At 36.1% G+C, this 12,356-nt stretch overlaps 3 protein-coding genes across 3 annotated transcripts; all 3 read right to left on the minus strand.

Annotated features, from left to right (window-relative positions):
* Window positions 1–5,773, minus strand: LOC129574917 (vacuolar protein sorting-associated protein 11 homolog). Its single transcript, XM_055457567.1, has 13 exons — window positions 5,294–5,773; window positions 5,124–5,192; window positions 4,883–5,056; window positions 4,287–4,745; window positions 3,982–4,115; window positions 3,482–3,884; window positions 3,176–3,259; window positions 2,357–3,090; window positions 2,082–2,254; window positions 1,821–1,948; window positions 1,538–1,707; window positions 1,136–1,367; window positions 1–1,042 (listed from the first exon to the last, which is right to left on the minus strand). The coding sequence occupies exons 1-13, from the start codon at window positions 5,306–5,308 to the stop codon at window positions 545–547; spliced, it is 3,273 nt and encodes a 1,090-aa protein (XP_055313542.1). The 5' UTR covers window positions 5,309–5,773; the 3' UTR covers window positions 1–544.
* Window positions 5,774–6,545: 772 nt separating this feature from the next.
* LOC129574918 (probable cytochrome P450 304a1) lies at window positions 6,546–9,467 on the minus strand. Its single transcript, XM_055457568.1, has 8 exons — window positions 8,929–9,467; window positions 8,595–8,846; window positions 8,358–8,530; window positions 8,148–8,269; window positions 7,782–7,932; window positions 7,559–7,679; window positions 7,311–7,488; window positions 6,546–7,252 (listed from the first exon to the last, which is right to left on the minus strand). The coding sequence occupies exons 1-8, from the start codon at window positions 9,011–9,013 to the stop codon at window positions 6,808–6,810; spliced, it is 1,527 nt and encodes a 508-aa protein (XP_055313543.1). The 5' UTR covers window positions 9,014–9,467; the 3' UTR covers window positions 6,546–6,807.
* An 891-nt stretch (window positions 9,468–10,358) lies between these two features.
* On the minus strand, window positions 10,359–11,934 carry LOC129574919 (four-domain proteases inhibitor-like). The gene has a single exon (XM_055457570.1). It carries the CDS (start codon window positions 11,369–11,371, stop codon window positions 10,562–10,564), a length of 810 nt encoding a protein of 269 aa, XP_055313545.1. The 5' UTR covers window positions 11,372–11,934; the 3' UTR covers window positions 10,359–10,561.
* Between the last annotated feature and the right edge of the window lie 422 nt (window positions 11,935–12,356).

Here is a 12,356-nt window from a genome sequence, read left to right on the forward strand (position 1 = left end):
TTTCCATTTTCAATGAATATTTGGTTTAATTTAATCTCGATTAATTACAAATTACAATACATAGTAACAAAATTTCAACACACTCAATATTATAGCGACATCTATTATTAAAATAGCTTGTAGTAAACGCATTCATAGCATTTCACTGTAGTTGCGATGTTACCAATTAAATTCCCCTGTGGTATGTAGTTAACAAGTGTCAAACATGAATGTGTCAGTACTACAAGGGAACTTAATAGGAAACATCGCAACTACAGGGAAATGCTATAAGTGCATTTACTACAAGCTATTTTAATAATAGATGTCGCTATAATATTGAGTGTGAAGAGACGATGATGCAGAAAAAGTGCATATTTTGAATTTTGCGGTTCTCAATGTAACACATTTAATTTCACGGAATCTCCGGTTCAACTACCGCAAATACCTTCTCCAATGTCGTTGTGTTTGTGGAATGTTTGTTGTGACGACAAGATGTTAATTTATCTCACGGTATAGGCTGATGACAGGTGGTCTACAGACAGGGAGAGCGAGAAATTTGGGCGATTCATTCAAATGGATTCAAATTGTTATCGTATTCGCCAAACGGATTGTCATTATCGCTTGTTTCTTTGGCTACTTCCGTTTTCGGTGAATCATCATCATCGTCGGCGAATGGATTTTTCGATTCATCATATTTGTCACTATTTTCATCGTCTTCGTCGAATGGATTTTTCGGCGTTAGCGTTGGCGCTGCCGCTGCCACTGGCCTCGTTGCATTGCTTTTCGTTGCATTTGCAAGTGGTCTTCGGTTATCCTGAACCGGTTTTACATGACGACGCTCAAAATCTTGCGATCGTACTTCGGGCGACACATATCGGGATTGCTCTTGTGCTCGCATTCGACCCTCGGGCAACGGAGCCGCATAGTAGCCCGGATTTGCTTTTTTAACGCTGAGCGCACTGGCTTCTTCCAGGCGAACCTTTGACTCTGCTCCAGCACCATACCTATCATATGGACTTGGTTCAACGTGCTGTGTTTGCTGCTTTTGCACCGCCTTGATTACCTGTAGGTCATGAACGCAATTGAGGTTTATTGATAATGAAATGCTAAAAGAAAATATTGTTTTAAAGGGAAAAAAATGAAATGAAATACTTACATCTTGACTAACTTCATCCGGCTCTTCAACGATAAAGATTTTATTGAACATTCCATGTCCAAAGTATTCTGCAACTACCGAGAATGGCTCGTTCGATCGATTCAAAAGATTGTGAAAGGTCTCATGTTGTGCGCGAGATTCACTTTGCGCCTGCAGCGCGTCGATTAACTGCGAATTCTTTGCACGGCACATCGGACAATCTTTGTCATTCTCCGAATAGCCACGAAGGCAACTGTGGAAACGTAAAAATAAAATTTAATTAGAGATGCTTTAGGAACATTATACTTGAGACAATTTGCGCTCTGAAAAAAAAAATTAGAGACAAAAAATGGATATTCATATTTCAAAGCGGTATTTTCCGGAACGAAATGAGTCCGTTATTCAGTTTCAGTTCTAACTTACTCTTGGTGATAAGCATGTTGACACAGGAAATATATCGATGGCATGGTCAATGGCTGATTGCATGTATCGCAAAGTGTGCCTCGGAATTCGATTGGCCGTTCGTTCAATTGCTTGATGTGTTCTCGCAATTTAATCGAATCTTTTCGGTATTTCTCAACCAATTCTTCTTCCTGTAACGAATTCCCATAGTTCGATTAATTCGAATGATTTTTTGCTATGTTGTCTGTTTTCGAAGCAAATCAATTGAAATTGATCGATTGTTTTGTCCTCAAAATCAACTTACATTTTTCGCTGATTCATTGTTCTTTTGGAATACTTGCAAAAAATAATCCCGAACGGCTGATAAATTTGGTCCATTTTCAACTGCCACACACTCGAGCACCTGAAGTGGTGATTGCAGCTTCTCTTGAGCTAAATTTCAAAGGAATATTTTTCATTAATTTCATGATTGCTTTGAATATCACTGTCAATTTGACTGAATCAAGTATTATTTTCAAAAAAAAAGAAAAGAAAAAGAAACACTGTGAGAGCGAGATTAACTCACCGATAACTTGTAACACTTGAGACAGCAAATTGGATGGTGCATTTTTGTTATCACGAAGGCCAGTCAATGCCTGTAGCCACAGTGATGGTTGCATTTTGCCTAGTCGCTTGCAACTCTGGATCAAATTGTTATAATCACCAATTTTCAAATAATAACGCACGATCAAGTGATATCTAAAAATAAGAGTCGTAAGTATCACAAAAATAAAATAAAAATAAAAAATAAAAATTGAATTTCCCATTTTAAAAATTCAGCGAAAACTATTTCAAACTCACAATTGCTGCTCTTCATAGATGTACATAATTCCGGGCCAAAACTCGTATGTGCTGCACAGAATGAGAACATGATTGCGATCATACGGCAGACTGGGTTCATCGCTGCTGGATGTTCGACGAAGAATTTCCAGCAATCGTTTTTCGGCCCGCTCATCGGTTTTCCAGCTCCGTAAATAGTGTTCGATCAGTGTGTTGTACACCAATTGCGAGCATTTACTCATGTTCGTCAGTAAATGCTCGAGAAAGTCAATCAGAAGCTCTGGAGATGCTTTGGTAAACAGATGAATGAAGTCTTCGGGATTTGCACGATCGATTTGTGGCGATGCGTCGAAGAAAAGATTATTCAAAGTATCATTTATTAAATGATTGGCACCGATGTCATTCAGACCAGAGTCACGTGCATCACCGTTCTCATTCCTCTGCGATTGATAGTAATCCGTGCATAGTTTTTTAAGTAATTCGGTTGTTCGTGCGGGGCAATTTTTCATGAGCACATTACCGAATTTCTTTAAATTTTGCTGCGCATGTTCGAACGGCAATTCGGCAATGTAATCCAACGCTTCATTATACGCAAACATATCCTCTGTCAAAATACTGATGCATGAATCGTGCTTGAGGTTACGCTTGGCCAACACTAAAGCATGCTCAACCGATGCATTTCGACACACTTTGATCGCCACATCCAAATCGAACATCAAATCGGGATTTTGATCGTTGCTCAGGAACTCTTTGAGCTGGAAATGAACAGAATCGGTTAGAAGTGACTTGGAAATCGTTTAAAAAAAAGTAGTTGATTATTGATTTTGACACGTTTCTTACTTGATCCGTTTTGTCAAGACGAGTGAAACAGTTGAGTAGAAGAGTTGTGTGATCGGCGGTTGCTTTGCCCTGCTTATGCAACGCCTGGAATAAAGCAACAAAAATAAATTGTTATTAAGAAGGAAATTTAATTTGATATATTTTATAAATCCAATTTTGGCTCCATTTATAGCGAATAAAGGTGAGCGAATCCAGTATAGGCAAATGAAACCTATGAGCCGAGACCGAAATCAATCTGATTGACTTTTTTTGCTCACAAACTCAAAATATGAGATATATATGAATCAAGATTGATTTGTAACTTGCCTGCAGATAATCTGTCAAATAATTGATGTGTCTTGAGTCCAAGAAGCGTCGAATAATATACGATGGTTCCAAGTATCCAATGGTTTTGATGTACTGATCAACGGCACCGGAAAAATCACCTTTGCCATACAAATGGTCACCGTATTGCTTAAAAATATCGGCCAATCCTTCGGGATCATGTTGACTACTTTTCGCTATCCGAACAGCAATATCGTACAAATTCTTTTTAAACAATAAACTCAATTTGCTCTGCAAATCTTTTTCATCGAGATGATACACCATTTTATTGCCCGTTATTATGAAACACGTTCCAAACTCAATGAGAATGGCGGCCGTTGATTCGATTGGCGTCGAAAATACGATGAACTTATTTAGAATATCAATTACCGTCAGCACAGATTCTCTGTTCAATGGATTTTAAAAATTGATTAAAAACATATTCTTCACTTCATTTGATTGACATTCATTAATTATTCAGAATCAATTCAAAAAGTGCTTACTTTTGTAACGACATAGTGTTTTTGGTTGGCTTTGAAATGGTTAGCAAATGCGATCGAAACCATTGAATGATGGATTTTTCCCCTTCAAGTGCATAACAAGGACCTCGACCATCAATCGTGTAACAATAAACAGCCTGAAAAATAGACACATTTTCAAAATCACACATTAAATTTCTCGTAAATGTTCAGAATGTCCAATTAAATTGATGGAAAATTCCATTTTTTTCTTTAAAAAAGAGCACACATGTGTGCCAAGCACATCAAATTAATTAATTTATTTGTTGAATTGCTTTTAAAATACGTACATCATCTCTTCCGACCATGAAATGTGTTTCATTGGTTCCGTGAGCCGTTTGTAAGGCACAGCATCGTGTTGGTGCGACCGTTTTATCGAGCACTGTTTTCACTTCTCGGTCTTTGCTCTGCAGATTATAGACAAGAACGCCCGATTCAGAGCAAACAAACATTTGTACGGTTTTGGCGTGTTGTTTAAACGCAATGCCGGTGATTGGTGTTGTGCCGACCGAAATGGTTTTCAAATTTTTCGTTCGATCTCGGCTGATGTCACCGCGATACAATGAAATGGTACCACGATCAAAACCAATGGCAAAATAGTGTCCATTTTCCGATACAGCAATTGCCGTTGGTTTTTGCAGTATTATTTTTTCGGTTCGAACGCATGGCATTGAGATTCCGCCATTCACACTGGACGCCTTGGATAAATTCCATATTTTGAACACGGGCAACGTTCCGTTGTCATCTTTCTGAGAAGTGGGAAAAATCAGTCAAGATGTAAATAAATGGATAGTCATGTATATGTCAAATTCCGTCTGATTGATACCACAACTTTTTTTGGTTATTATTTAAACCAATTTATCATTTTCTCTCTCTCTATACTTACACCGACAGTAATTAGAAGATTATGTTGCCGCGATAATTCACAGAGTTCGATGGGTCCGACGTGACCTTTGAATGTAGACGCCTCCCAGTTGCGATCGAAAATGTGTATACAGCCATATGAATCGCAAATGATTATTTGATTATTTCCATTTGTCGTGCATTTAATGGTCGCCTCCTACAAAATTACACAACAAAAACCATTGAAACGCTCGATTACCTCTGCAAATTTGGAGTGTAATTACCTTCAGCACTTCGCCCAGTTTACCGTGGTCGGCGTTGGTCTTCAGATCGAAGAAATTGAATTTTCTCCACTTGAACATATCGAACAGAGTGAAAATAATGAGACAATTAATCATATGTTTCTGTTAACATTTTGGTTGCATGAGTCATTTGAAGAGAAAAAAAAACTTACTTCGAAAATGGCCATTTTCTGACGATAAGAAGAATATCACAATTTTATCTAGAATTTCTGGAAATTGTACCGATAATCCACAATGGTTTATGCGCGTGTATTTTTGATATTGAGACTCAAAATGAGCATATCATTCGTGAACTTAAGATATCAAAACTGTGAACCGAATCAGTCAATGTTTGTGAGTCGACAATGGGCGACGGCATTCAACACACAACATAAACAACAAACAATTTGCGAACTCTCTTTCAACTGGGCTTTTTTCTTTTCGTGAGTTGTGAACAGAAAATTAAAGAAAACTATTCAAAAAAAAAAATAGTTAGAAGCATTGATGTCATTTTGATGTCGATTCGATTGGATTTGTAATGGCAAATTAGTGCACAATTGAAATTTTTTGAGCTTGTATACTATTTTGTCTCTTGACGTATCTCACTCAATGATACATACAGTTTTGACAGTTCGCTACAATTGAATTCTCTGTGTATGTGAACGCGAATGATAAGACCCATACATACGCAGCGGCAAACGCAACGCATCTATTTCAATCGCAGTCATTGTACACGTTTGACGCATTGAAACACATACGTTTAATGAAAACATTGGAACATTTACGTGAACTATTTCTTCAAGTTTTAATCAAATCTAATGGATTTTGTTTAAAAAAAAAATCATAAAAAATTGAACAATTTTTTTTTAAAATTTGGATGGACAATTTTCATTCGAAATTTCATTCAATTTCATTCAATCAGAAAAGAAGTTGAAAATGGAAAAAATCAAGATTTTGTGCACACGTTCATTATTCTTTTTTCAATGAAAACATGCTATTCTTATTGGATTCATGTACAAATGCATGCGATGGCATATCAGAAACAATCATTTTGACGCTAAGAGTGATGTTACCCGAATACCATTGAAAGCATCGATGAAACGGTTTTGTATCAATTTATCGGCTTTAACAAATGATATTCGGCATTAAAGCAATTTTTTTTATATCTAGGATAGCTTACTTTAAAGGTAGTACTTTGTACTAAGTTCTTTGGCACTGAGTTGCCTCAGAACATCATTTTTTGGCCCCTTATCAAGAGTTATGTTTCATACAGAGACAAAAAAAACTCAGCAATCCAATTTTCACAGTGTACAGTGTACACATTTTGCCCTTCTGCATTCGGGAACGCGCCTTAGAAGGCGCTCTGGAAAGCGCTTCATGTTAACACTTAATGTTATTTGTCTATCGAAAAATTAAACGCTCCAATTCATAAATGCATAAAAAAGAAGACTTTTATTCATTCATTACAGAAATCTTAATCGAGTGAATAAGAAGAGTATTAAAGAAATACAATTTTTTTGAGAAAAACTAATAAAAGTTTCGTTAGAAGTCAAATAAATTTGTTTCAATCCACATAAATGTGATGAAACTAAATGCGATTAAATGTTTGAATAATTGAGTATTTTTGGAGTAAGAATTATCGTTAATAAAATTTTCGTAGAGTTCGAAAAAAACCGTAAACGCATTATTAGCGTGTGGTAACTTGAACCCAATAATCTGGCGATGTACGAATGGTGCCGGTAAGATTTTCATTGAAATCCAATGGTTTTTCGCCGTCGGGCATTCGAACGCTGAACGCTTGCAAGAATGCAGTTATGAATTGAAATAGCATATTACGTGCAAATGTCTCGCCAGCACACATACGCCGTCCAGCACCGAATGACACCGAAATGTCTTTGCTCAAGCTGAGTTTCCCTGATGCGTCCAAAAATCGTTCCGGAAAAAATTCGTCTGGTTGATCCCATGCTGATGGATCGTGCATGGCTGCGTTCAAAGCGGGCATGATAAGTGTTCCCTTCGGAATATGATAGCCCAAAAATTCGGTGTCAACGAGTGCTGTGTGCGGTAGTCCAGATGGAATCAACGTTTCGTATCGCAATATTTCACGCATACACGCCTCCGTGTATGGCATACTAAAATGAAGCAACGCTTAGAATTTACTTTCCAACAAGAAAAACCAATAAACTTTACTTTGCACGATCATCTAAAGTTGGCGGACGATCGCCAGTGACCTCATCGATTTCTTCTTGAATTTTTCGCTGCACTTCCGGTTCGTGGCAAAGTTGTTGCAATAAGAACGTGATTGTTTGTGGCATCGATGACGTTACCGGTAGCATAAAGTCCATGCAAGTGAAGATCAATTGATCAACTGAAGAAATAAAAAAAAATTGAGTATCTGAATAAAAAACGGTTGGACATTGAACAGGGATTTCAATTACTTGAAAAATATGTTTTTTCCTCTGGATTCGATTCAGCTTGTTTCAATTTGTTTAAGTACATATCGATGAAGTTTCGCTCATAGCTTTCATCAAATGTTTTAATTTGCTCGTGCACAATATTCTAAAATGTGAAAGTGAATTGGTAAGGACTGAAACATCTGATCTTGGTCTTTGGTTAAATTTTTTTGCGATAAAAATTAAATCGAATAATTTGTTGCCTTACCGAGAAAAATTCAAAGGTCGAAATTGAAGCGTCTCTCCCTGCTTTGTAACCAGACAAGTCGGGGAACAGCGTTGCCAAAATCGGAATCAAACTATATAGCTTTCCATAATCATCGGTATTCCGTTGGAATTTGAATGAATTTTCGATAAGTCTGTCGAATGGAAGGCAAAATGTCAACAATTTATACACTTTTTTTCCATTTTCTTTCAATCATTTTCAATAAATTGAAATCGGATGGGTCGGAAAAAGTTATAAGTTTTCCGAATATCCGTAGTAATACTATTCTGAAATGCTAACACATTCAACTTTGGATGAAAATATTTTTGTCCATATTTTTGTTTGATAAAAACATATTTTGACACTCACGTGTTGAGATCGCCCATATCTTCGCGAGGTATGCATTCATTGCGAAAGATCTTCATTAAGCAATTGGCTATGGTGGGGCCAAATGCATACGGTAGTAAGATTTTGCCGTCTTTGTAGAATTTCTGTAGACAAAAAAAAATCAAATCTTCATTTTCAGATCGAATAAATACCATGCTAATTATTTCTGAAGCATTCCAACGAGTTGCATACATTTTCGTGTGGATATTTCGGTCCATTTTTAACCAAATCAATGTATTGAGCAATTTGTGTGTCAATTTCTTCTTCAAATGCATCAAAGCGTCGACCAAATCCATATTCTCGTAAATGTCGCAAAGCAAACTGCCGTTGTTCGTGCCACTGATCGCTATCGGTGAAAATGATTCCTGCACTCGATCAAATTGTACACAGTAATGTCTGTATATAAAATCAATTTTCTTTCCAACTCACCGTGTCTTTCGAACTGTGGATGCCTTAATCTGGCCATTAAAATATCCGGCCGTCCGTCAAAATCGCGATGATTTAGCATTTTTTTCACATTCTCCAGATCGTTCACAACGACTATGGGCAAATTACCGAAATTAAGTCCAATCACCGACGATTTATAGAATTTACATATCCGTTTGGCGGCACGATGCAAGTGCTTTGGATCTAGTAGTACCATAAAAATTACGCTTCCAAGCCATGGCAGTCTGGGTGGACCTGCAATCAAGATTTTTTTTAAGGAAATAAAAACAAATATTCATCGTCGTTCAAGACAATAAATGGTAATTTGATCAAATACCCGGTGGAAAGTTTTTGGGTCTGGAGAAGAAATACGCATAAATGAATATTGTGACGCATATAATCAGCAAAATTAATGAGATCATCGTTTATTACAAAACGAACAATGATCATTCAAACATCTGGCACTGTTGAATTTTTAAAAAAATAACTTTCGATTTTTTTTTTGTCCAACTAGTGATTTTTAGATTGTATTTTTTCAAAATATTTGATTTTCACTCCAAATTAATTATTTTCGAAATTATGAACTCATTGTTTAATTGACCTTGCAAAATAGCACACAGTTGCGTTCTGTCAGCTGAAACAACAGAAACAGAATGTTTCGTATCGGCGTATTTCTTGAATTTTTGGAGATTTGTTCGGCAGAGTGTATGCAATACTTCATACAATACACGTACAGATGTGTTTATTTATTTATTTCAACTATATCACTCGTTCTGTTTCTCCTTCTTCTTCTTCTTTCCCCTTGGCCACGATACGAACAAAGTGACGAAGAAGAAGTGAAACGTTGATAGAATAACATACACAATCTTGCAACTGATAATGGCAAGGCATCGCAAACGAACGCTGTGGCTTGCATTTAAATAATTCACACTCGAACATGGGTCGGCTATTCTTTGCCGCTGTATGTTATAAATGAATAAACGATCATTTGGTTTTCTCATTTATTTTAACGAGAAATATTGACTTGGAATGAAAAAATAGATGATTATGATTTTATTGATGCCAATTGATTCTATCATATTCAATCGAAGAAACCATAAACAGATTCGGTCAATGAATTCCTTCAATTCCCTTTTGTGTATTCATTGAAAATGTTTGAATGATGCCGAACATGATGCAATTTTTTGAAATTTAACGAACCAGATCCTAGAATTCAATATTTGAATTACTCTTCCCGATCTCGTTTTGGTGAATATTTTTTTTTTAAATATAGCTTAAATTGGAAATTTTTTAAACAAAAACATCAGTCTAAAATTAAACCTCTCCTTTAATTCATTTGACTTTGGTACAAGATGCAATGAGTTCATAGGCACAACAATATTTTGCGGTATTCTATAAATATGATTGGAAAGATAAACAGCGAAATATTTTTGGCTGATACAAAGCAAAAAAAGTAAAGAAGACAATAAATGTTTCATAGGTTAATACATTGATGGAATATTACAGATGAATGTGATGAAATTAGCTAATTATATGAAATGATGCATATTTCGAAAAGGCTCATTTAATTTTGATCCTCAAATTTTGAAAATGATCCGAAAAATATTCAATTTTTTTTATATTTTCCTGGTAATTTTCCATATGTTCGAATCATAATTAATTGAACCTTTCGAAAATAAACCTTGCCTTTATTCACGTAAACAATAGCTCGAAATACAAAAAAAAAACACGCAATAATTTCATAATTTCTGTCATTTTTATTGAAATCCATTTCAATCCAATAATTTTGTTATAAATACAGCATATGATCAATGTGATAATCTAATGAAAATTACTTTCAATTCAATTCAATTTCTTAAAGTTTTTGCAATTCCATTTTTTTCCCTTGTTTGTCTTGCTATTATTTCCACTCGTTCCGTACGCTGATTCTTTCATTTAGGGGGCAATTTTTTTCGTAAATGTTCAGAAGATTAACACGATGATGAAGAGGACGACGACGAGGATGACGAAGATGAAGAATTCTTTTTCTTATGTCTGTTGTGGTGCAAACTCTTCGTTCCGCCACAATGAGACTTTTTCTTGCACTCACCTTGACTTACGAGTTTCAAATCCGGATCTTTTTCTGCTGCACAATCGAACAAGCATTTGTTACCGTACGTAACGCCATTTGAGCCACACACCGGCTGATATTCTTTCGTACAGATGCATTTGTCATGACAAACAATGTGCAGCTTCGGATTTTCTTTTTTCGGGCATGAGTCACAATCGTTATAGCATCTTGCATCTAAATTCGGATTTATTGCTTGTGCGCAACAGAATTCACATGGGTTCCCATATGTAACGTTGTCTGAACCACAAATAGGATTATACTCGGTTGTACAGATGCACGGTTTTCCGACTTGGCACTTTTCGCATCGATCATCACATCTTCGATAGAGAAGCTCAAAGTTGGCTTGTTTACAAGCAAGCAAGCATGGATTCCCATATGTAACATTGTTCGAACCGCATACTGGTCTATCCTCGTTTGCACAACGGCATGCGACTTTGGTTGGACATTCATCGCACGTTTTGTTGCATTGAAGCTTCAACTTTTTATTCTTAGTTGCTTCACAATCGAACCAGCATTTGTTATCATATACGATAGCATCCGAACCACACACCGGTGTAAAATGCTTTGAACAACTACACGATGACTTTGTTGCTGATTCATATGATTTTGATTTCGATAGATTCACTATACTCAAACAAATTATTACACTCACAATAGCTTTCAAATTCATTTTTAGAATCTTTCACGGAATTTACAATTCAATTGTGACCATACAGTCGTTATAATTGATCTGAAATTAATGATTTCCAGACATTTGCAACCCCATATTTATACTTTTTTGGGTCTCTTGATTGACTGTCCAAAAAAAGACAAACTCTGTACTGTCTAAAAATACGATGATTTATATTAATCAACCATTGAGAAATTTCCATAATTTTCACCTCATTTTATTTTGGGCCTCTTAATTAACTGTCATCAGGTTTCCATAACATCGAACGAAATGAAATGAAATTGAGCAAATTCATTGTTATTTTAGGTACATTCGGTTTTGTAATAAGAGTAACGCTCCGGCCATGGTTGTATTTCAAGACTGCGGGTCAGGAATGGAATTTTATCAGAATGAAATTCAATAATGCAATATTTGTTCGTTGATGATGTCAGTCGGTACGTGAAAACATTTGCTATATGATTAGGGTCTACATATAGCGTTGTAAATAATATAAATTATAGTATTTTTAGGCATACATTGACGTATTTTCAGGGGCTTCGAGAATCATGTCATCGTGAGTACAGAGTTTGACCCTTTTTTTAACGAAATAAGGCAAAGTACATACACAGGCACTGCTAATTTACACCTAGAAAGGACACTTTGTAAAAACAAAATCGAAATTTCGTTGAGAATCACCTTATTGTTTTTGTTATTGCAGCACAAAAGATACACAATTGTGCTTACTTAAAGTGAATGCGCATTTCGAAACGCTCAACGGGCGTTGATCATCAGCCCTGACACGACTCTCGATTTTTGCCGGTGATTTAGGAGACAAAAAAAACGACAACACACCAACACAACGCAAAACAGCTGGATCAGCAACAACAAAACATTCGCCGCATCAAATCAATGCAAATAAGCAGGACTGTTAAAAAATGTCATTCGTGATTAAAATTATTGCAGGACTGTATGTTCCCGCTTTCCGCGTTCAATGGTGCCATCAGCC

The sequence above is a fragment of the Sitodiplosis mosellana genome, unplaced genomic scaffold (assembly GCF_009176505.1).
Source record: "Sitodiplosis mosellana isolate CC-2019 unplaced genomic scaffold, AAFC_SMos_1.0 Smas_scaffold_6165, whole genome shotgun sequence".
Taxonomy (NCBI): Eukaryota; Metazoa; Arthropoda; class Insecta; order Diptera; family Cecidomyiidae; genus Sitodiplosis; species Sitodiplosis mosellana.